This window comes from Ursus americanus, chromosome X (assembly GCF_024610735.1).
Source record: "Ursus americanus isolate L20-20 chromosome X, mUrsAme1.1.p, whole genome shotgun sequence".
Classification (NCBI taxonomy): Eukaryota; Metazoa; Chordata; class Mammalia; order Carnivora; family Ursidae; genus Ursus; species Ursus americanus.
The window spans coordinates 15,191,323-15,212,373 of record NC_142164.1 but is presented as its reverse complement, the minus strand read 5'-3'; the positions used below and the strand labels follow the sequence as shown (position 1 = coordinate 15,212,373).

The 21,051-nt window shown below is 44.2% G+C and overlaps 1 protein-coding gene across 4 annotated transcripts in view; it reads left to right on the top strand.

Moving 5' to 3' along the window:
* The window catches only part of SLC9A6 (solute carrier family 9 member A6), a 53,152-nt gene extending 37,174 nt beyond the window's left edge, over nucleotides 1-15,978 (top strand). For all 4 annotated transcript variants that reach the window (XM_087860048.1, XM_087860047.1, XM_087860050.1 and 1 more), the window contains 4 exons: nucleotides 646-676; nucleotides 2,951-3,030; nucleotides 8,435-8,540; nucleotides 13,237-15,978. In XM_087860048.1, the coding sequence (XP_087716174.1) occupies nucleotides 646-676; nucleotides 2,951-3,030; nucleotides 8,435-8,540; nucleotides 13,237-13,509 (490 nt within the window). In that variant the 3' untranslated portion in view covers nucleotides 13,510-15,978. The remainder of the gene's footprint in view (nucleotides 1-645; nucleotides 677-2,950; nucleotides 3,031-8,434; nucleotides 8,541-13,236) is intronic.
* Nucleotides 15,979-21,051: the final 5,073 nt, after the last annotated feature.

The following is a 21,051-nucleotide window of genomic DNA, read 5'->3' as shown; positions in this document are numbered from 1 at the left end:
GTGAGAAACAGTTTAGAGAAAGAGCGCAGAGAGTTGGTGGGTGCCGGTGTTGAGAGAGAAGAGTCAAAGAGAGCTTCCTATAATGAAGCTGTTCTCTGGGATACGGAAAGCAGGAATTTTAAGCAGATAAAAGGTATTGATGAAGAAGCCAGGCTAATATCTGTCCAGTAGCCTGTGAAAAAAACTGTAACTGGGCCCTCTCTTCAGTCATCATAACAGAACGTTGCCATGAGAGCTGGGAGGTCCGCAAACACGCAGCTCCCTCCTGGAACTGCGCCGGGTGCCAGGCTTGTGTCTGGAACTACCCGGTGGTTCCGATTGAGCAACCAGGGCCTCGCCGCTTCCCCGGCCTCTGCTTCTAGTGCCCTGCCATTCAGTGAAGAGAGTGTTATTTTTCTGAAACTGGTAAGTGGGATTGCAGGAGGAGAATCATTAGTAGATCCTGCCTGCCTCAGGATCCAAGCTGTTGCTAAGGAAAGTGGCAGGAGCCAAAAATCTACCTCAGCAACCAGAGAGAGGCAAAGAAAGATTAACCATTCCGTAGCTTGCGTGTGTTGGGGAAAGTAGTGGCCTGATACGGCACGGACGGGAATAGACCTCATTTTGGCCTCAAGATCTCATTTGCCTTTTGTGTTTCTCCTTTAGGGTTGGTGTTGATTCCGACCAAGAACACTTGGTAAATATGCGTTTGTGTTGTCTCTAGCATTCCCGTCAAACGTGCAGCCATTCGGAAAGAAAATGGTCTACCACAGACTTCGTGCCACTATTATTTAGATCCTGTCCTGTTTGTACCAGCTTTTAACTGACATCATTCCTGGCTTTTCTCACTGCTTGATAGAGACAAAACCAAATTTTAGACAACATGTGGTTATCAGGGGTGACAGCTCTCCTATCTGTGGGCCAACCCGGGCTTTGGCCATGGAGGGGAACAGTCCCTTAAGCGCTCCTGGGTTTTCAAGTGACGGCTCTGGCACACAGATCCTTTTTCCACTCTGGTTTGCGCATGAAGCCTTGTCTCTGATGTCAGCCCCACTCCAGCTGCTCTTCCTGTGTAACTTTCAAACTGGATGACCAGCAGCTGCCCTTGAGAACCGCCTAGAAGCTTTGCAGTCTTCAGCCCGTCTCCCCTGGCTGTTCAGGAGAATACTTTCTTGCCCCGTGCCTCTACCTTACCCACGTCTCCTTGCTTAATTCCACGTGTCCTTTTCTCATTTGTTCCTCTGAACCTGAGCCTGGTATGCCTTCTCCAGACTGGCCACCCTTTTCTGGTGTTTTCCATCTGCTTTTTAAAGGTTTCTGAGTACCACTGAATACATGACTCCATCCTAGACATTAGATGGGAAATCACAGAAATTATGTTTTTAAAGATGGAAAGCCTCTCTTCCAAAACACATTCTTTTTCTTGTCTGAAACAAGCTGTGGTCTATTTGTCTTCGGGGTGTGGTTCCAAAAAAAAATTTTTTTCTCAGATTCATTTCCTAAATGCTAATTTTGTTAGCTGTTGAGTGATGAGTGTATGTAATATAGTAAGTACTTGCCTCTTTTGTGGTCAGAACCAGACTAGTATACTTTCATGGGCTTGGGCTTGAAATACTTGTGCAAACCAGGCTGGATAAAACTGCATGATGCCGAGCTGCTGGGGTAGTTTCTAAGGGATAGTCGTTCCTCAAGGCCTCCACCCCTGTTCCCAAACAAGAATCACGTGTCATACAGTTCCCCAGACAAATGCTTGGTCATGATCCACATAAGTCTCCACCTGCTATGTCACCTCTGTCACCTCAGAGGAGAAATGGGAATGGAGAAAGAAAGCCAGGTAGGTGAGTACCAGCTGTGAGATGCAGAAAAAAAATACCATTTTTCCATTGCCCTCAAAACCCTATGGGTGTCTCGCTTTGTTATATCGTGTAGTCAGTATTTTGAGTGTCCGCTGGGAAGCAGAGAGGACCATGGTAGTAAGTATGGAGTATGTGAGGGTTAGGTGTATAGGTGTTAATGTGGTGAGGGGATCATGAGATTTGTAGATCCATCACTCTTCAAAACACAGACACACACAAACCTTTGCGTACCGGTGTGAACGGAAGTACAGGTGTTTTTCAGCTCTCGTAAGCCCATGCAGTGTTCTCAAACATTCTTACATTGTGTATGTTTTGGTACATGTTGAGAGGAAGATATTTATTTATCTTGAAGATCAGGAAGGACAGGAAAGAACCCAAACCCAGAATCTAAACTCTGTGTTCTTCAGAAAGCCTGGAACTGTGGAACATCATGCTAGAAAGGGCCTTGGAGATTCTTGACCCCCTCGCACTGTGTACATGACGAAATCCAGGCTCAGAGAGGGGAAGGGACTTGTCCCACTAGTTCATGTCAGAGCTGAGATAAACCAGATCACCTAACTGCCCCACTGCTGACTGTACCACATTACAAATAAGGACCCAGTTTGTTTTTGGAAGCTATTTTAGAAGAGGCCCTGCTTGCTATGTTAGTTTTCCTTTCTAGCCAGTCAGGCTTACCATGGAATTTTTCTGCTTCCTTTCATTTTGCTAGTGTTCTAAGAACATAGTAGCATCTTTGCAGAAACCAGTTACTTTTGGGACCCATAACAACTCCCAAAGATAGGGATGTTGATGTGATGTTTTCTACTTAAGATGCAATTCACATTGTGGGTGTAAGTCTTGCAGATTTAAGGGCGAATTATCCCACATTGATTTTTTAAATGACAGTAGACTCATAAATCAGCAAGCAGCCTGAGTAATAGAGGTGTTGAGAAAAACATTTCAATTTCGTATTCCAGAGCTGCAATATACAAGCTATTAAATTTCCAATGTTACCCATGATAGAGGGTATCTTGTATTGAAGTAGGCTATATTTCCAAGTCTACAAAGAAATGACTCTAAATAAATGTGCTTTTGATCTCAGTGTATGTATTGAGTTCTTTATTATCTGTTTGCAGGGTATTCCTGACAACGAGAGAAGAACCACCAAAGCAGAGAGTGCCTGGCTTTTCCGGATATGGTACAACTTTGACCATAAGTATCCTTAACTGAGGGGAAAACATGGTAGTGTGACCAGGCCAGTTACAGTGCCACGGAATGGCTGTTTTGACTATTCCCTTCCTGAAATGGAATACAAAACCTACCTTTGGTCTTCCCTTTCTCCTTCGGTGAGGTAGATGGAGAAGGCAATCCACACAAGTGCGTTCCTCTGAAAACCCACGAAGCCAGCAGGGAGTGGTTAGTGCAGAAGGTGGCTGTGTGATGGGCCTCAGGAGCCCTTATGGTAGACTTTCTTCCGTCTCTTGGCCTATTTGTTGGAGCAATAGTTGTCTTTTATTTAATTTAGCGAATCTTGCAAAAGGTATTTGCCAGTCCTTGTCAGTGCGCTTGCTAGCGTAAAAGAGGAAAGGCTGCCGCAGGGAAAAGTGTGAGGATGAGATGCAAGCAGAGCTGTGTTAGATATCGCAGCAGCCAGTGGTGGGCCTGCTTTCCCTGACCCATCAGGAGACTGGAAGGTTCACCTGTCTGTTCAGGGTGCCAGTTCATTGCTTACCAAATCTCTGTCTTCTCCTGTTGTAACTCTTCTTCATAGCGCTACTTTGCGTTGTGTTATGTTCTATGACCTGTTTAAATCATGCCTTTCAGAAAACATTTTATCCCTTACTATTTATTAAAATCAATTTCTTGGGGGCATGTGGGTGGCTCAGTCAGTGAAGCATCTGCCTTCGACTCAGGTCATGGTCTCAGGGTCCTGGGATCGAGCCCCGCATTGGGCTCCCTGCCCAGTGGGGAGCCTGCTTCTCCCTCTCCCTCTGCCCCCGCTTGTGCGCGTGAGTGCTCTCTCGTGCTCTCTCTCTCTCTGTTGAATAAATAAATAATTTTTTAAAATTAATTTCTTGTTTGAAAATTTAATGGGAAAAGGGACCATGCAGTTCTTTCAGGCTGAGGCTTATTAGTAAATAAATCAAACCCCGGTTTGTGTTCCAGCAAAGCCAATTTGCGGCAACCATGTAAAAAATGTTTCCTTTGCTTTTGACTTTCTGATGAAAGCCTTGTATATTTAAGAAAAATGCACTTGGCACTTATCATTAGAAGCTACTACTTACTAAATTCCGTTTGCTAGATTTTTACAATCACTTTTTGCAAGTACTCCAATTAAATTACTGTATGGAAACAAGAATACAAGCATATCTGTGGTATTAAGACTCCCAGTAGGGAGAGAGATCCTGGCTCTTTAAAATTGTTTAATGATTATGTCATTACTTCTGGCTCCATTATCAGCATTTGAGTATAAGCCACTCCCATATCTCTTGGGGCCTTTTCTTCCCTCTGATTTAACAAAAAGTGTTTAATGTTTCCTGAATAAAATGTTTTGTACATTTTCTGTGTAAGATATGTACAAAATAACTAAATAATCCTGATGTAGAGAAAGAGCAGAATAATAGCTTATTTTTCTGTATATTTTTACAGAAGTAAACACCAAGATTTGATTCAGTACTACCCTATTAAGTACTACCAGACTAAGACCCAGTAATTTTTTTTTTTTTGAGAGAGAGAGAGAGAAAGAATTTTAAGCAGGCTCCACGCCCAGCACAGAGCCTGACGTAGGACTTGATCTCACGACCCTGAGATCATGACCTGAACTGAAACCAAGAGTCGGACGCTTAACCAGCTGAGCCACCCAGGTACCCCAAGACCCAGTAATTTTAATACCTCGTGCCCTAGTAGAATTAATCATTCATCATTCTTGGTTTCAGGTCCTTTTTGTAGCCAGATTGTTACAGATGAGATATAACTGAAAGAATATACCCAAGTCTTAAGCTTGCGACCTATGTGTATACCTGTGTGCTTGCTACCCGAGTAAAGATACATAGAACATTTCCAGCATCCCCGAAGCTGCCCTGTGTTCCCTTACAGTCAGTAGTGCCTTCCCTGCCCCTCCTCTCTGCAAAGGGCAACCACTATTCTGATTTCTAGGAACATCGATTAGTTTTACCTGGTTTTGGTGTTCATGTAAATGGAATCATGTATTATGTATTATTTTATGTCTTACTTTTTTCACTTAGCAACATGTAATTTATCCATATTGTTGTCTGTACCAGTAATTCATTCTTTTTCATTGCTGTGTGGTGTTCCATAGTGTGACTATACTACAGGTTTATTTGTTTGTTTGTTCGTTTGTTTTTCTCCAGCCATTCCTCTATTGATAAACATTTGGGTTGTTTCCAGCCTTTGGCCATTATGAACAGTTAAACGTCCACATGTGCATCTCTTGATGACCATCAGCACTCGTTTCTCTCGGGTATATACCTAGGAGAAAAGTTTAGGGCAAGCGTATTGTTCAGCTTTCGTAGATATTACCAACCAGTTTTCCAGAGTGGTCGTAACCAGTTTACATTCCCACCAGCAGCTTAAAGGAGTCCCACTTATTCTAGCTCTCCACCGAAATGATATTTAATCAACCTTTTAAATTGTAGCCATTTCCATGGGTGCGTAGTGATACCGCATGTGGTGTAATTTGCATTTCTCTGATTGCCAGTGAGGTCGAGCATCCCTTCGTATGTTTATTGGCTATTTGGCTTCATTTTTTATGAAGTGTGTCTATTTAGTTCTTTTGCCTGTTATTTAATTGATTTGTCTTATCTTTTTCTTATTGACTTGTAGTTCTTTCTATGTTCTGAATTGGGTTCTCCATTGGTCATATGTACTATGAATACCTTCCCCCAGTCTGTAGCTCACCTTTTCATTTTCTTAATCCTGTCTTGTGATGAACAGAAATTCATCTTAATGAGGTTTACTTTATTACTCTTTTGACACTTTTGTGTCTTGATAAATCTCTTATATCCCAAGATCCTATGTTTTCTTCTAAAAGTGTGGTTGTCTTAGCTATTACATTTAAGTTTTCTATGCACCACAAATTAATTTTTGTGTATGGTGTGAGGTATGGGTCAAGACCTGCTTTTTTTCCCATATGAGTATGCAATTAACCCAGAACTGTTAATTGAAAATGCCATCCTTAACCCACTGAATTGCAGTGGGGCCTTTGTTATAAATCACTTACTTGGCCATTTGAGTAGAGGTCTGTTTCTGGACTTTCTTTTCTCTTTGTCTTTTTTTTTTTTTCACATCAATACCACACTCTATTAATGATTGTACTTTGTAATAAATCTGGCGATCCAGTAGGGGAAGTTCTACAGGTTTATTATTCCTTAGTATTGCCTTTGCTATTTTAGGTTCATTGCATTTTCATCTAAATTTTAGAAATAGCTTGCCGCTTTCCATACACACACACACTCACACTCACTCTCACACTCACTCACTCACTCACTCACTCACTCACCAAAAAAACCTGCTGGTAATTTGTATTAAATCAATAGGTGAATTTGGAGAGAACTGACATCTTAACAATATTGAGTCTTCCAATCTAGGAGCACAGTATACCCTTCTATTTCCTTAGATCCTCTTTAACTTCTCTCATTAATGTTTTATAATTTTCAGTGACCAGTCTTGCACATCTTTTATTACATTTATTATCCCTAAGTATTTGATGCTATTGCAAAAGGTATTTATTTTATTTTCTACTCGTTTGCTCTTAATATATAGATCTACAATGGGGTTTTTATATATTGACCTTGTATCCAGCAGTCTTGTTAAGTTCACTTATTAGCAAATAGTTCATAGATTCTTTTTTATTTACTGTTCATAAAATCAAGTGAAAAATAATGTCCTGTTTTCTTTTCTAACACCTTACATTTTTTTTATGTCTTATTACACTGGCTGGACCTCTCCAGTACAGTGTTGAATATAAGTGATGATAGTGGACATTTTTGTCTTATTCCTGACCTCAGGAGGAAATTTTTCAATATTTCACCATTAAGTATGATGGTAGCTATAGGTTTTTGAGATAGCCTTTGTCAAGTTAGGGATATCCCCTTCTATTTCTAGTCTGCTGAGAGTTTTTATCATGAATAGGCATTGAATATTATCAGATGCTTTTTCTACATCAATTGAGATGATCATGTATTTAATTTATTCTCCTTTAATCTGTCATTGTGCTGTTTTCATTGATTGACTAATAAACCAGTCTTGCATGGCTGGAACAAATCCCACTTGGTCATGATACACCATCCCGTGTGTGTGTCACTGGATTTAGTTTACTGATATTTTGTGTTTGATTTTTGTGTCTGTTTTCATGAGTGATATTGGCTTGTGGGTTTTTTTGTCATTGTTGTAATGTCCTTGTCAAGCGTCTATAACAAGATAATGCTGGTTTGATGACATGAATGGGAAAGAATTTTTCTCTTTTTCTGTTTTCTCGAGGATTGGTATTTTTTCTTCCTTAAGGGCTAGGAAGACTGTACTAATGAAGTCACCTGGGCCTGGAGTGTTTTGTCTGAGAAGGGTTTTCATTTCTTTAATAAATATAGGACTAGTCCTCATCTTATTTTAAAGGTTTTGTTTGTTTGTTTGTTTGTTTGTTTGTTTGAGAAAGAGAGAGACATAGAGTACAAGTGGGGGAAGGGGGAGAGGGAGAGGCAGAGAATCTCAAGGAGACTCTGCATCGAGTGTGGAGCCCGGAACAGGACTCAATCCTATGACCCTGAGATCACTACTTGAGCTGAAACCAAGAGTTGGACACTTAACCGACTGAGTCCCCCAGGCGCCCCAGCACTATTCCTCATTTTTAACTGAGACCAACCTTAGGTTGTGACTTTAGAAAGTGGGGAATATGTATATGGATCTTTCTCCCATTGTTTCTACTTTTTCTTATTATTCCCTCTTGTTTTCTCCTGAGTATCACATAAATTATCGTGTCTTTTTATTTTTTTGGAGAATAAATGAACACTGAGATGAGGGTCTATGGTAGAGGAACTCATGATAGATAATTTTTTAACTTTTTTAGAATTACATTTCCTTTGATAGAAAGTTTCAACTCATTCAAGATGCCAGCTGAATTCACAATAAATGACATTTTTGTTACTAAATTCTGTGACTGGAAAATTTCATCTTTTTGTGACTCTTACTACTCTTTCCTTTCTACCCTGTCTCCTTCAGCGCTAAACTGAGAGTGATTCTGTCTTCCCTTTGCTTTTAGTAAAAGCAGAAAGGCAACAGGAAAAGCAGTGGACATGGCCCAGGACTCAGAATCCAACCAGTCTGGATTCGTGTGGGTCCTTCACTTGCTTCCTTGTGTGACTTTTAGGTGGATTATTCCTTTCCCTGAGCCTCAGTTTCTATTTCTGTGAAACAGAGATCATAACAGAACCTCCCTTTGTGGTCTCACTGGCATAACTTGGCCATGAAATGAGGCAACATCTGTGAAAACCCTCTGCCGTTCTCTGAAGTGGGGGGGCACACCACGAGGGTGGTGGTGATCACATGACTGGTTCTTTTGCATTTGCAAAGAAAGGGCCGTGGCTCTTCCTTAACCTGTGGCTTAGCTATCTGAAGCCCCTGCTGACGCACAGTGGACCTCCTCTCACTACAACGCTCCCTGCCTGCTGCGGGCCCATCGCCAGGTGCCTGACCAGCCCCCAGGCTTATGAAGTAAGTTGCTTTTATCCCAAACCTAAGTTCTCCATGAGGTTAAATTTTTCTGCTCTGTGGATGCGTCACGGGTGTGGTTTTGCTTCGCTTGTGTTTAAGGTATAAAATCCATGAGAGGGAATACGAGCCTATTTTTGCCCAGCCAGAAAATACATATAGATACATATAGAAATCTAGAGATACAATTTCACGGTCTTTGAAACAGCATTTGAAAAGAGATCTAGTGAATTACCTCATCTTACTGTCAGTGATTTTAGTAAATAATTCTATTTCCACACTGGCTTTCATTTATTTACGGTATGTGGCCCGCGCCCGGTACTGAATGAGTTATGTTTTCATCTGTGAATTAGAGTGGTCACAGGCATGTTGAGAGGATTAATAAAACAATTTTTGATACCCCTAAAGTGCAACAGATGGTCTTTTACTTCAAACCTGCCAACTTTTGGACATCAGGAAGAGTTTATCTACCGGTGTTCCGCACTGCTAGGCGGCACGAGCCTATCTACGTGGAACCTGGAGTCCATATTTTTTTCCTTAGCTACCAACGTGAGATTGGTGACTCACCAAGCGTCGCAACACAGAAAGAAATGACAAATGCCAACCAGCCTTTATTTTAAAATATGAACATCTTTTTTTTAACTTATTTGTAAAGATTTATTTACCATATATTTTTTTTACTTTAATGTTTTTTTATTATGTTATGTTAGTCACCATACAGTACATCTCTGGTTTCTGATGTAAAGTTCCATGATTCCTTAGTTGCGTATAACACCCAGTGCACCATGCAATACGTGCCCTCCTTACTACCTGTCACCAGTCTATCCCATTCCCCCACCCCCCTCCCCTCTGAAGCCCTCAGTTTGTTTCTCATAGTCCATAGTCTCTCATGCTTCATTCCCCCTTCTGATTACCCCCCCTTTCTTTATCCCTTTCTTCCCCTACCAATCTTCCTAGTTCTTATGTTCCATAGATGAGAGAAATCATATGATAATTGTCTTTCTCTGCTTGACTTATTTCACTTAGCATTATCTCCTCCAGTCCCGTCCATGTTGCAGCAAATGTTGAAAACTCGTTCTTTCTGATGGCTGAGTAATATTCCATTGTATATATGGACCACAACTTCTTAATCCAGTCATCTGTTGAAGGGCATCTCGGTTCCTTCCACGATTTAGCTATTGTGGACAATATTGTTATGAACATTGGGGTGCATATGGCCCTTCTCTTTAGTATGTCTGTATCTTTGGGGTAAATACCCAGTAGTGCAATGGCTGGGTCATAGGGTAGCCCAATTTTTAACTTTTTAAGGGACCTCCACACTGTTTTCCAGAGTGGCTGTACCAACTTGCATTCCCACCAACAATGTAGGAGGGATCCCCTTTCTCCACATCCTCTCCAGCAATTGAAAAAAAATTAAAATATGAACATCTTATTTTTCAAGTTCTTTTTTAAAAAACCTTTGCTTCCAACCCAGCCCTTCAAAAATAACCCGTGGCATCGGATAGCGCCCACATTAACGAAGCCCACCCCCTGGGCTGGTCTGACGCAACAGCTTGAGTAGAGCGACAGGGCAGTGGCGAAGCAGTGTAGACAGGCGCCGTGCAGTTCCCTGCGCCCTCCTTTGTGGTACGTTAGAGCAGAGCCCCCAGAGAACGGACGGGAAGAGGAGTCTTAGTAGAGATGGCGCCTACAGGGCGGGGTGCCCTCCAGCTTTGTGGGCCGTTGAGTCTGTCTCCTCTGACAGATTGTGTGCAGGGGCAGGGGGAGCACCCGTGGAGTCGTATCTCTCCCTCCCACATTGCCCGGGCTCCCCTCTCGAGCAGCCTCCATTTCCTCTGTGCCCTGTCAGCCCACGAGGCTCTGTGCAGAGGGGCGGCCAGCTCTGTCAGTTCAGTCAGCGAGGCTCGGCCCTTGGATTCCAGAGACCCCCTCACCGTCACCAAAAGCTGAGAGTTCCGCAACAATGGCGCGTCCCGAGGAATATAGCAAAATACAACACTGTTGTATTCATTCCCTAGGGCTGCCGTCTCAAAGTACCACAGACCGAACGGCTCACCAGAAATGTGTTGCCTCGTGGTTCCGGAGGCTCAAAGTCTGAGGTCAAAGTGTGGGCAGGGTTGGTTCCTTCGGAGGGCCGTGAGGGAGAACGTGCTGCTGGCCTCTCCGCAGTTCCTGGCGGTCTGCCGCCAGTCTTCGGTGTCGCGTGGCTTGTAGATGCATTACACACATCTCTGTGTTCATCTTCACATGACACCGTGTGTGTGTGTCACCAAATTTCCCCTTTTTCAAGGACACGCACCAGTCGTACTGGATCAGGGCCCACACTAATGACCTCATCTTAACTTGATCATGTGCAAAGACCGTATTTCCATATAAGGTCACATTCACAGGTACTGGCAATTGGGATTTCAGCATCTTTTGGGGGGGGTACCCTGTAACCATAACAACCATAAAACTTAATTTTTAATGTTATTTTTTGTTTGTTGATTACCTTTAGTTATAAGTTACCATACTTGTGGCCAGATATTCAAACAGTATGGAATGTACAAAGTGAAAAATCAGTTTGCTCCTTCTCCTACCTACATCCCCCCAGAGACAGTGTTTATGAAGGATTTATTGTGTATACTTCCTGATACACAGGAAGTACATGTTACTTACATGTGTATATATAGCTTTGCACAAATTTACACAAACTTACATGTATAGCTTTGTTACTGTTTTATACGAATGAGATCACAATTGCATTGTCCTGCTACTTGCATTTTTCACTTAATGGTATATCATGGCTACCTTTCTATGAGTACACGAGATCCGTTATCTTCTCTTTATTCATGGCAGTGTAGTGTGGCTGGACCAGCACTGATTTAATCAGTCTCCTATGGATAGACCTTTAAGTTTCCTTTCCTTTCTTGTGATTACAAACCATGCTTATAGTAAATATTCTTGTACCTATGAATTTATCCAAGTATATAAAGGTATATAAAATAGATTTTAAGGGTTAAATTGTGGAGTCAAAAGGCATATATGCATTTTAAAATTTGATAGATATTGCCCCAAACCCCAAACTTAATAAAGATCTTAGAATCTTTGCTGAAGAACCCCTGCTGGTGTGCGAAGGCATCCCCGAACTTTGTTGTGAGTATTGCTAAGTGAGGGGACAGACCCTGGTGGGCCTTCCATGTTGTACTGTACAGGGCAGGGGGGCATTATGGTTGGTTGGTGGAATGGGTTTATTTGGTTTTTAATTCACATGGCTTTGAGTATCGAGGCAAATTTCTAGCAACAGCAAATTGAAACTGTTTTAAATTTGTGTCTAACAGTCTCCTCAGTCTATCTTAGCCAAATTTAAGATTTCTCAAACACACATAGCTTAGGAGAGCCGGATGTATGCTGTTTGTATCAGCTTTACTTCCCTCAAGGAGTATTAGTCACAGACTTTTTTGCCAGATCCATAGGAGTGGTTTAGAATGATTCTTATGCTTCATATTAGAAAAAGATGACTTTCTGGGGCGCCTGGGTGGCTCAACCATTAAGCGTCTGCCTTCGGCTCAGGGCGTGATCCCAGCGTTCTGGGATCGAGCCCCACATCAGGCTCCTACGCTGGGAGCCTGCTTCTTCCTCTCCTATTCCCCCTGCTTGTGTTCCCTCTCTCGCTGGCTGTCTCTCTCTGTGTCAAATAAATAAAATCTTTAAAAAAAGAAAAAAACAAAAAGATGACTTTCTGATTTTTAAAAGTAATATGTACTCAATATAATAAAATTTTAGTACAGAAACATATGAAAATAAAAATCACTAGCAATTTTATCATGCAGAGCTAACGATCATTATTTTGTTGACTACCCTTCCAGACTTTTCTATGCATATATAACATTCTTTTATTTACCAGAGTGGCCTTATATATATGCTTGATTGTTTTCCCCCCTTTTGTAGAACTTTATTTAATTCTACTTTTTTGGCCACAAAGTCTCCATGAGAACCAAAAGCTTATTGAGCTGGGAGACAAGTATATGGTGAGGGTTCAGCATATTTGGGGGATATTATATCTCTAGGCATTGTTCATACTGAAGTAAAAGCTTCACTTATAAATCCACTCAGTGATCCACTGAACTTACATTTGGAGAATACTTTCTGTGTGCCCCGAGCTGTCCGGTAGTCGGACTAGAGCATAGAAGGGGCTCGGAGGCTAGTGTGGGCTGTGAGAGCAGACCAGCGTGCGTGCAGCTGCGGCGCAAGGGTGAAGGGCAGTGTAGGGCTGGGGCTATGTACAGGACCCTGGGAGAGAGCACAGGAGGCATGCCTCGGCCAGCTTTGCAAGATCAAGGAAGACTTTTAGCAGGAAGGGGCTTTCTTTTAAGCCAAGACCTCACTGATCAGCAGGCTCTAGTCACAGGAGGGAACGTGGGGGAGACAGGAGGTAAGAGATAGCAGGAGTGATGGGGGCACCTGTCAGCAGTTCAGATGGCAGGCACACGATAGGGTGGCCAGAGTGGGTGAAGCAGATGCCAGGCGGGGCAGGGTGGGGCAGGAAGGGCCCGAGTTGCACCGTGTCTTTAAGCCACGGTGAGGACTGTGGGCTTTATCCCGAGGGCAGCAGGCTAGCCCTGAAGGGTTTTAAATGGGGAATCCTTGAAAAGTCTTCTATTGGAAATGTTTCTTGAGTCACATGGCAATTCTTAAGACTTGTTTTATTTGCATTTAGAACCAGGAGCAATTGAAAGACGATGACTCCGATCTTATTCTCAACGATGGCGATATTAGTTTGACGTATGGGGATTCTACTGTGAACACCGAATCAGGAGCAGCCGGTGCCCCTAGGAGGTTTATGGGAAACAGTTCTGAAGATGCCTTGGATCGGGAGCTTGCATTTGGGGACCACGAACTGGTCATTCGGGGAACACGCCTGGTTCTTCCTATGGATGATTCCGAACCCCCATTAAATTTGTTAGATAATACGAGACACAGTCCAGCCTAAGCTTACTAATACTCACTTAGTGATTTGTAAAATTTGCACATGTGATTGTGAAGAAATTTGTACTACCTAAAAAGTCCCAGTGCATGTCTCTGAATGTTTAAGCTATATAAATGCTCTTTATATGGCATTGAGAGAATATAAATATCCTGTATGAGGCAGATCGTGAACAAACTATTCTTTTACGTTTCATTGGCTGCACTATGTAGATTGGATCTGTTTTAGAAAAAAGTTATTTTCACAGTGATGTGTGTTCCGTTAGCTTTACGTCTCAGTTAAAGTATACCAAGTGACAGATTTACTCTTTCTTACACTTACCTGATACTTAACCAGAGTACCAAGTTCTTGTGCCGTGAATTAATTTTGTTTCGTGGGAGGGGAGGGAGAGGAAAGAGGGACTGTTATCTCTGGGGAAGCCCAGGGAGGGAAGAGGTTCCTTTGTTGGGAAGCTTGTGTTCATTGCTACTGCCTTGGTCATGACCGTTGTCTTTCCTTTTTTCTCCGGTGGCCTGTTGTGGCATTAGAGGCTGATGGTGTTCAGATCTTGTCCCGTTGGAGTTGGGAATGAAGTGGGGGGGGGTCCCTCTTCCCCACCTTGCTGTGAAGGAACAGATTCATTGAGTATAGCACACTGGTGTTCAGAAAAGAAGGGCTACAGAAGACATCCAAAACTGTGTTGCTTTTCTCCCCGAGCGAGACTGTAGGAAGCAGTCGCGTGATCCTGCCAGGTTAGCCGAAGTACAGGTGTATATGGTGCAGGGTGCGTGGTTTGCATTGGCGGGGGGCCGGGGCAGAGCGCAGGAGCGGAGTAAAGAGAAGGTGGGGGTGCTTCGGAGATCTCTCTTCCCGAACATGTAAATATTCCATACCAGATAAGTTTAAATAAGAAACTCAGTTGCTGCTTACTTTTTGATTATGTACTTTATCTGTATAGCCAGCTTTGTGGTCAGATGTTTTTATATCGATTTAAATCGCTGCTCTTTAGCAGCCAAACAGGAGCAAAATGTAAAATTTTGGAACTTTACTGTGTCTCATTGTCATTCGTTAGTGTGTAGTTGATGTTTAAAGTTAATTTATGACCCCATGATTGTTCACACTACATTAAGGTCAGTCGGAAAGCACCGCGCCGCCCTGGAGCTTATCGTAAGGGCCGTGCTTCCTTTACGCGCACCGGCTAGACTTGTCTTCGTCTCCATGTTAGTTTTTCATATGAAATACCTAAGCTGCCGTGTGGGTGTGTGTGGGTGTGGGTGTGGGTTTGTTTGTTTGTTTTTTTTTTTTACAGTTTTCAAGTTAGAGTCCATAGCGACTTCCCATTTCCTATTCAGAGAATGAAAGTAGATTCTATTTTGTAATGCTGAAAAAACGTACTGGTGCATTGAATGCTTAGAAGGGAGATACGTTCTGATGTTGAGCCTGACCTGTTAATGTTTCGGAAGACAACGAGGAACTTCTGTGGGTCTTTTCCCCCCTCAGGTCTGAGTAGCATTGCCTTAAATCTTACCCCATTCACAAACGGATGTGTTTACGTGATGTTCGAATTGCCCAGCAAAAGATGTCTTTCCAAATAAAATATGTACTTATTCTCCCCGAGGTGTCTGTACTGTTGCAAACACTCCTTGAGGTTTTAAGGGAATTCTACTGTTGTACCCTTGAGTGGCAGCTCTCGCTGTTGGCAGAGCCATCTGTTACGTAGTGGTAGCGACTTTCCTGCTATGCAGGAACCCTGTGACATGTGCACTTGGTATGACGTGTGCCTCTTCGTGCAGTCTCTCATCTCTTGTTAGTGTGTGTTTGAGGGGCTTTGAACTTCAGCGTCATTCACCCACATAGTTATTCGACTTGTAAAAGGTTGTACAAGAAATTAACAACTACCTTTTTTATTCTGTCAGGTTACTGAGCTCACTTTATGAAAATGGCTGTAAATACTTAGCATGACACCTGCAGTACTAGTCTCTTTCAGCATGCAGAAGACTTTTTCTTAGGGAAACCGATGCAGCTTGAGTCCACTAAATCTGCCTTCGTACTCTGTCAAAGGGGAACCGAGGTTGCTGTGCTTATGGCAGCATCTGGAAGCTTCTCCTCTCCTCTCATCTGTGCACAGACCTCCAAGCAAAGAAGAAACAACTGTGCTCATATACCCGTTGGTCTTCGACACCTGAGTGAACTCGAATGAAGGACAGTCTGAGTTACCATCACGCACAAAGTAGAGCTGCTCTCGGACTTAACCGTTCTGTTCTTTGTGAACCCTACGCGTTTGAATGACTCAAACATTGCATCTTTTAAAGTTATTTTGTAAGGTTCCTTGGCATTTTATCCTTGTCGTCCGTGTTTGGCAATGTGCTGTTAAAGAACTAGACTTAATCTGTACGTATTTTTTGTTTTCCCTTGGAGTACTTGGACAGATGTTATAGTGGTTTCTTTTAGGAAAATCTGTCATTAAAAAAAATTATAGCCTTGCAAATAACCACTCACCGTATTTGAGTCACAGTTTATTCTAGTGAGAAGTAAAGAGTGATGACTTCATTTATTTTTCTACCTATACACCTACTGGGAAAGCGGGGAAGACTGATGTTTAAAAAAAGGACAGACAGAAACCTCACAGAACGTAACGTATGGGGTTGCCCATTTGGGGGCTTACGTGTGAGGCTAGACATATTTACCTGTGGTCACAATTGGACCATTTAAGAAATAAGACTCAAGGCAGTCAAATTCTGTCACATTGACTTGTAGCCTGTTAGCTCGGTAATGAATAGTGTCATGAAAATGTCAGTCCCTTTATATGGTGAGAGTAGATTCTGTGTCTGGATAGGTAGAAAGGCCGTGCCAAGTTCAGTTGAAAGCATGCTCACGCAAATAGCCCTTTTTCCAAGTTAAAGATAGGTCTTTCTTTCTCTACATGAACAGTTTTATAGGTTAGGGTTTGCTCACAGCAACTTTGTCTAGTAAAGGCACCAACCACACTAATACTCTGTTTTGTCACCAGATTTCTTGTTCATGGTCTAGTGAGAGACACAGGTGGTGGGCCTACACACATCTCTTTTCGGGAACAAACCATGTTTTATAATTCACAAATACAGCCCGACGTTCAATTTGAGCAAGTACGTTTGTTAACCTGACTCAGCGCAGGAGTGTAAAGAGGGGAAGGGTGGGGACACCTGGCTGGCTCGGTCGGTGGAGTGTGCGACCCTTGATCTCAGGATCGGGAGTTTGAGCCCCACGTCGAGCGGGGTGGTTTTCTGAAGTTTACTGAAGTTACTTAAGTTTACTTAAACTTAAGTTTAATTAACAAAAAGGGATGAAAGTATAGATGTTCTAACTTCATCAGGCGTGCTCGATAGGAAGCACCCCACGCGGGTGACACAGTGTAAGGTATGAGGCTCAGAATAAATTGGAAATGACAATATGAATTCCCGTTTTTTGAGCCCTTCTTAGCTACAGGCTCTGTGTATACACAGGCCTCTTGAAAATCTACATTTTAATTTAATCTGAATCCTGCTGTGATAGTACGTTCTGTTCTTCTCATTTCACAGACGGGAAAGCTGAGGTGCAGGGAGGTCGTCACACTGCTAGCCAGTGACAGAGCCAGGACTCAAACCCAGTCTTGGTCCAAAGTCTAGATTGTTAACCCCTCCTCCAGTGGCTCCAGTGGTGGGCTGCGGGCTAACCCATCTTGAGAACTACAAGGAGGGTGCAGAGAATGGCACACTTCTGTCCTGCTGCCCACTGCCTGCTTGACATCAGGCCAGGGAAAGGCAATGAAGTCTCGGCTCCGTCCCTCCATTTGCTGCACTGTTGGCTGCCAGACACGAGTTTGGCCGATTGGGAATTTTCTCGAATTCTTAGTGAAGTGCCCTCCTGTGTCTCTTTGAGTCCATAAGCAAGGCAACCTGGCTAGCACCATGCCTTCCCACTGTGCCTTCCACCATTTTCACCAAGGGGGTCCATCCTTTGTGGCAGAGCGTGTGGTCCTGAACAGTGGCTCTGTGCCCACATAGTTTGGTGTAGTAGAAAAATCCCAGGCTTTGGAGTTACATAGATCTGGTTTCAAATCCAAGTTCCGCTATTACCCAATGTCAGCTAGTTACTTGACTTTGCTGAGCCTTTCTGCTCCCTCAGCTATAAAGTGAATTCATTCAAGAAATATTTGAGTGTTTACTTTGTGCCACATGCAGTGGCTAGAGTAGCAGACGATTCCACAATGATCCCTGCTCTCACAGAGCATATTTTACAGAAAGACCGATTGCCTTCTGGTAGGGGAATATCTGTCTTAAATAATCGGCAAATAACATAAAATACAATAGCCATATGATGGCAGAGTATGGGTGGCTGGGAGAGGGGACTGTTGCCTGGTGGTAGGGGAATAGGGCAGATCTTCCTCATGAAGTGGTATTTAAGCTGAGACCTCGAAGCTAAGCAGGGGGTCACCCAGATGGGGGGTGAGGACGAAGAACGTTCTGGGCAGAGTGAACAGTGACAACTCGCCACCTATAACCGATCTTCCACACAACCTTCATCCGATGAAATAGTTAGCTGAGTGACAGACAGACCTTGTGCTATGCTATATGCATGGAGTAAGGAATAAAATCGATGCACGCTACCCTCCTAGCACTTATGTATCCATGTGGAAGACAGTGCCCAACGATTATAACGAGGGGCACCTCGAAGCCACACCTGGCCCGGCGACTTCCTCCCCTTCAGGCCTTTCCTGCTGCACCTGCAAGGCAAGTCCGTGCCCTCTGATCGCTTGCAGCCTTTAGACATTTGAAAAGAGGAGCCGGTATGTCTGCTGGGTCTTTCTGCCCCCAAGCTAACAGCCCCATTCTCTTCCTATCTTCTGGCCATGCACCAGGAGTCTGTTGTTCTAGACTTCTCTATGAATGCGCCTAAGACCATGTTAGCTTTTTGTTTCAGTGGCCACATCTCCCTCAGTGGGCTGACTGTCCCCAGAAAGTCTGGGCGGGTCCCCTGCCCTCACAGAGCTTATATTCCCGTCGGAGCAGGCCAACCATAAATAAATATGCACACAAAGTAATTAGAGGTTGGGGTAAGGGACAGGTAGGGAACGTGGGAGAGGGTGATGGGCCTGAGGAGGCAGCCAGGCGGGGGAGTGTGGGAGGGCTCAGGGGGTAACGTTAAAACCAGGGCTTGAAGGAACCAGCCAGGCAGACAACAAACAGGAAGAGGGGCAGAAAGGTCTGGGTTAGGGCCGATGCTCAATGAGTGTGTGTTTGAAAAGGAGCAAAATGTCCTCCTGTCCCTTACCGAGTTGGATCTGGAAAGCCTTCCCGGTGGAACAGGAGAAGCGATAGGCCAGAGGCCCCCGCCCTGCCTGCCACTGGGCGCTCTTGGGAAGTCACTTAAACCTCTCTGAGCCCGTTTCATGCCTTATGAAGTGACGCCCGCTGACTGATGCAGTGAACATTTACTGTCAGGTGCCAGCACTGTGGTAGGTACTGGATTCTGATCCCAGCCCGTGTAGCCGCCAGCCCTGTTCAGGGGAGCAGATGAAGTGATGTACAGCAAAACACTTTGACCGCGATTCAACAGGCTCTTGAAACGGAGATTGAGTACCCTGTAAGGTTTTGCTGATGAAACACTTTACAGACCATGATTCGACTCCGGGCTGCCTTCCTTTGAAATCTCCAGTTCAGCAAGTTGGAGGTGTCCCAAGCCGTTGCCACGGTGAAGACTGAACTCTGAGAACTGGCTTAGCTGGGGCTGTCATGGCTGGAGCCGAAACGCCATGAGACCCGACAGTTTCTGGACAATTCTGTCTGCCTAGTGAAAGAGCTTCTCTCCTTTTCCATGCACCATACTGCAATCGTAGCCGGGGAGTCCTGCCCTTGGCGTCCGCCTGGACCCCAGATCTACTCATTTTCCACTTGGTGCTGGCTGGTGGGCGCGGGGGTCCCACTAAAGAGACACAGCGTGGTTGTACGAGTTATTTCTTTTGCAATGATGAAAAATGCATTGAAGACTCAGTGAGCCCTCTTGGAAATAAGGTTTAATTTCTCCAGATTTGTTGGAACTGAAGTGGCTCGCTGTGTGTTTAAATACTAATCTGACAAAAATTGCTTGAAAAATATTCAATTCTTGGTTGCTCTGGGAGGCACGAGGCTTTATTGCATGCTTTTTTTCTTTTGTTCATTTGAATTTCCTATACAGCTGTGTTCCCGTGTAGACCAGGCAAAAAGCACGTGAGCTGTTTTTTTTTCATCTGAAAAAACATGGAAGACTTCTGTCAAATAATGGAAGATGACTGTTTTTTGTTTTGTTTTGTTTTGTTTAACTGTAGAGCTGGTTTAGTGTGAGAAAGCCAGACAATGGCAATTGGGCCCCTGATTGTGCTACAAAGTTGTTTTTTTTTTTAACACTTTCTTGAAACCTGGACCATCAAAGCTCCATTTTCTAAGGGGAGCCAAGAGGTTGATATATAAACGTTCCAGCCAACCGATACTTCACTCCCTAACTTCCAATTGGCAAACACTGAACACGTCAAGTGGGCTGAGCCCTAGGCCAGGCGCTGGGGACACGGAGGGGAGTCAATCACAGTTTCGATCTCCAGGCGACTGTGGCCCACTAGGTAAAAGCATTGCAGTTGTGTGAAAAGCATTAACAAGGGGACTTCACTGGAATCCCCTCAGTCTGTGTTGCCTCCGGTGGGCAGACTGATGGCCCCTCAAGATGTCCTCGGGACATCCTGGGAACCTGGGACTATGTTAGGTTACATGGCAAAGAGAATTAAGGCTGTAGGTGGAACCAGGGTGGCTAACCAGCTGATCTTGAGACAGGGAGATGATCGTGGGCCCAGTCTCATCGCACAGGCTCCCAAAACGAGAGACCCTTTCCGGGCTGTGTTCAGAGAAAGATCTGGGACAGCAGAAGCAGGCTCAGAGAGAGGCTCTGTTGCTGGATTGGCAGAGAGAGGAAGGCCATCTCTGGAAGCTGGAAAAGGCAAGGAAACGGGTTCTCCTGTACAGCCTCCAGAGGGAATGCAACCTGTGGACCCCTTGACTTCAGCCCAGGGCAACCAGGGCAGACTTCTGAGCCCCAGAACCGCAAGAGGACAAGCGGGCGTTGTTCTAAGGCCCGAAGTCTGTGGTGATGTGTTAGGGCGGCAGTAGTCGTTAACATGCTGCCTTCGAGGGAGACAGTATCGTCTCTGGGACCATTTAGTTCTGAATGTCTGCTCTGTGCCAGACACTGTTCGCGGGGCTGCAGACACACACTGAAACGGATCTGCGGCCCATGGCTCGGCTGGGAAGGCTGGCGACACAGCACCGTGATGGAGGGGGGTCCAGATGATAACTGCGCAGCCAGGGGCAGGATCGGGAGCCTGGGAAGGCCCTGCCATTTCTATGACTTGAGCACTCACTCATTACTCACCGGCGTAAGGAATTTCCCCGGGCCACTGTGCCCACTACATTCCTGGGGAGATGGAAGACATGATCAGATTTGGGTTCTAGAAGGGCCATATGCACCCCAATGTTCATAGCAGCAATGTCCACAATAGCTAAATTGTGGAAGGAGCCTAGATGCCCT